Below are 3,667 nucleotides of genomic sequence, written 5' to 3'. Positions count from 1 at the left end.
ATAGTGACTGTGACAGCGCCATTGAGGTTACAACTCATAGGAAATCCCACCCAGGTAGTTTGACTACTTTAAAATGGTGGAAGCCCTCAATGGCGCTGCCCATGCTAAAACGACCTTTTGGCCACTAGAGGCCTCTATCATTCTCTATGGGGTAACAGCATGCTTGGAGTGTGTGAACGTGGATGTAGCCACTAGATGATCCAAATATACATTATATATACAAAAGTATGTGGAAACCCCTTTAAATTAGTGGATTCTGCTATTTCAGCCTCACCCGTTGCTGACAGGTGTATACAATTTAACACACAGCCATGTAATCTCCATTGGCAGTAGAATGGCCTTACTGAAGAGTTTGTATGGAGGTCAATGAGAGTCGAATTTGGTAAACGAAAATGTGTATGGCTTATTTGATAGAATATATGTTTTGTAATGCTTATATTGTTAGGAGTGTACTGATATAAGTAGGACATGGACATCCTGGCAACTTTGAGAAAAAACACTTTATATCGAAATTGTCTCGAGATGGATATTCCATTGAATACAGGCAGTTGAAGTCAACAACCCTCATCAACACTCTCGCATTGACCACTATACAAAAACTCCTCGCTTGGTGACAGAAAAACGCCACCTGCTGGAGAAGACAGATTTTGGGCTCAGCTATCCATCTCGCTTCGCCTTTTCCTCTGGTGAAGCAGAAGAAGTGGGTGGATGAACAGTGATGGGTGTAGCATAAGTGTTATCCATGACTAAGTGGGTGGCCTTGATGCCATGGTTAATGATGGGGAAATAACAGAGTTTAGGAAACTGTCCTTGACATAACTCTGTCTGTGATGAATCATTTTGGCAAATATATTTTATCAATGGTTGTCTTGTCTCAATTAGTTTTATACTTACCCTGAGATTCTATAATATGCAGCAGACTACATGCATGAATGGTTGAGTCGACTCCTGATAATGATGAGCTACTTTGGGGATATTAAAGGTAGACTCAGTGAAATTACGTTGCCACAAGCAGCACCGGAGATAGAGATGAGCGAGATGCAACACTTCGCTCTCACACAGCATCTGCGCATGTGCATGGGTTCGCATAACGCAGTTCAGTGTGGTAGCCAGGGCACCAAACAGCGGAGAAGTTGAGCCTCGCACTTCAACGCACTTAGTTGTTGCGGAAGTTGACCCACTATGCTGTTTACTTTCTGCATCTACACCATATCGCTGAGTCTACCTTTAACCAGGTACCCAAAACTGTGATTGACTCACAAAGTATATATGCTAGTAACATGAGCAATTGGTCATTACAAAACATTTCTTCAAACATTACATAATTTATTAACAATTTAATATTTTACAAGATTTGAACAATAGTGATAGCAACATTGTGCTCTGCTGTCAGACCTACAATAAGTCAGGAATAAAACAACGTTGTTCAGAGGTATGGCTGGTCTGTAGACAGCGTTAGCTCCCTGGGAACATTTCCAGGTGTGACTGGACGCTTTGCTGGCACCTCCAGAGCTTGGCTGTAAGGGAATGAAAGCATAAGTTAATGTTGGTACATCACTCAGAAGATACAGTAGGAAGTTAATTCTCTAGCTAAATCAAATGCACACCGATATTGTATAATACTATCCAAAATATTTACTATGATCCAAAAATATTGCTTGATTGGCCATTTACAGATTTAAGTGTCTGCGTAGGCAAGTTAAGTTGTATTGTCAAGTGCACAAGTACAGTGAAAGGACTTTCTTACAAGAATCCAGTAATCAATATCCGTAGTACTATAAATTTAAATAGAACAAAAACACACAAGAAATATGAACACAAGAAAATAAGTAAGCTATATACAGGGTCAGTGCCAATACCATATTTACAATGTGGAGGGATACTGGAGGGGGAGGGTTATATATGTATATGGGTAAGATGACTACGCATCAGGATATATGATAAGAGTAGCAGCATGGTATATGATGATTGTATGCGAGTGTGTGTGAGCCAATGAAGGGAGAGAGTTGTGTGTGAGAGAGAGTTGTGTGTGTGTCCGTGTGTGTGTAGTCTGTGTGTGTGTGTGTGTGTGTGTGTGTGTGAGTGAGGAGTGTGTGTGAGTAGTCTGTGTGTGAGGAGTCTGTGTGAGTGAATGAATAGTCTGTGTGAAGTGAGTGAATAGTGTGTGTGGTGTGTTGTGTGTGTGTGTGTTGTGTGTGTGTGTGTAGTCTGTGTGAGAGTGAATAGTCTGTGTGGTGTGTGTGTGTGTGTGTGTGTGTGTGTGTGTGTGTGTGTGTGTGTGTGTGTGTTGTGTGTGTGTGTGTGTGTGTGTTGTGTGTGTGTGTGTGTGTGGTGTGAGTGAGTGAGTAGTGTATCTGTGTGAGTGAGTAGTGTGTGTGTGAAGCAATTTTCACAAGAGACTAATGCAGTCTAATCTAAGCAGGACTGCTTTGACTCTGCTTTAAAACTGTACAGTAAAGTAGTCATATGCACTCAACTTCCACCCAGTTTGCCAGAGAAAGAATCCCAACACTTGTTCCACTGTCATAGCCTTTATTATGTCCCACTTACCAAGCAGTCAAGGCCTTTTGACACGACATCACAACCATTGCAGGTGCAGACTCTCTACGCCCATCTCTGCCATTATAGTAATTGAAGGCAAACTTGTGGCTGGGCCCAACAGGAAGTTTGGGTGGTGGTAGGGTCCTGCACAAAAGATTGTAACAAAGATTGTGTCATTTACAAAGTGTACAAACACCATCCTTTCCTCCCCTCCCATTTGAGTGTCATGCAAAACCTGCTGAAAACGTTCTGCCTAAATTGATTCTTAGCTATCATGAAACATTAAAGACATGAGTGAGCTGCCACTTACCTCTTTGCAATCTCACCGTAACGCAACTGTAGCTTTGCTTGCAGATTATGCTGTGGAAATTTGATAAGGTGAATTAAAAGTAATAACTTGCTTTTAAAGAGTCTTCCATTTCCAACATACAATGTCAGCAAACTATAGTAACAAGCCATCTGGCTATCTAACCTTAGGCAGTTCGACAGGCTGCAAACTCTTCAAATGTGTTGGCAACTTGAAATAAGTGACACTTGCACTAAATATACAATGTGATGAGATGGCTTACCCCCGACAAAAGATTTCTGAGCCTCTGGATAATTTTTGTAGCAGTAGCCATTGTTGTCAAGGGCAGAATACTCTATTTTCAAGACAGGCAATGGGCACTACTGACACCTACCGTTCTGGGGTGAAATCAGAATGTGCTGCCATGGTGCATTATTATTATTTACCTAGGCAAATCAGTTTTTTAAAATTATTATTATTATTTTTATTTTGTATTAACAACAAATCAATACAGAAAGTACATAATAAAAATTCTTATTTTCAATGACGGCCTAGGAACATTGGGGTTAACTGTTCCTTGTTCAGGGGCAGAGGGACAGATTTGTAACTTGTCAGCTCGGGGATTCGATCTTCCAACCTTCCGGTTACTAGTCCCGTTTACGCGATCTAACGTTGCCCCTCGGCACTAGATTTAGCTCGAGGGAACAACATGGTCACTTGCGGGGTTGATACTACCCACAATTCAATGCAAGCTCTAGTCACATGTCAAATTAGTGATGGGCATTCCGTCTCTTTTCAGTGAGCCGACTCGTTCGGCTCAGCTCACCAAAAAGAGCCGGC

General features: G+C 41.6%; 1 protein-coding gene across 1 annotated transcript; it reads right to left on the bottom strand.

The window, feature by feature from the left end:
• Window positions 1-1,322: 1,322 nt before the first annotated feature.
• LOC111952806 (NADH dehydrogenase [ubiquinone] 1 alpha subcomplex subunit 7) lies at window positions 1,323-3,241 on the bottom strand. The gene is made up of 4 exons (XM_023971719.2): window positions 3,111-3,241; window positions 2,852-2,901; window positions 2,551-2,685; window positions 1,323-1,517 (listed from the first exon to the last, which is right to left on the bottom strand). Exons 1-4 carry the CDS (start codon window positions 3,159-3,161, stop codon window positions 1,427-1,429), a joined length of 327 nt encoding a protein of 108 aa, XP_023827487.1. The 5' UTR covers window positions 3,162-3,241; the 3' UTR covers window positions 1,323-1,426.
• Between the last annotated feature and the right edge of the window lie 426 nt (window positions 3,242-3,667).

This window comes from Salvelinus sp. IW2-2015, linkage group LG26 (genome assembly GCF_002910315.2).
Source record: "Salvelinus sp. IW2-2015 linkage group LG26, ASM291031v2, whole genome shotgun sequence".
In the NCBI taxonomy this organism is placed as follows: Eukaryota; Metazoa; Chordata; class Actinopteri; order Salmoniformes; family Salmonidae; genus Salvelinus; species Salvelinus sp. IW2-2015.
Note: the sequence above shows the minus strand (reverse complement) of the source record. Positions and strands in the feature narration are given on the sequence as shown.

Bases quoted from the DNA above. Each gene is read 5' to 3' on its own strand.
- LOC111952806 (XM_023971719.2), bottom strand. From the start codon at position 3,161: ATGGCTACTGCTACAAAAATTATCCAGAGGCTCAGAAATCTTTTGTCG. The intron at 2,902-3,110 runs GTAAGCCATCTC...AAATTTCCACAG, and splicing joins TCAGAAATCTTTTGTCGGGG to CATAATCTGCAAGCAAAGCT. The intron at 1,518-2,550 runs GTAAGTGGGACA...ATTCCCTTACAG, and splicing joins CAAAAGGCCTTGACTGCTTG to CCAAGCTCTGGAGGTGCCAG.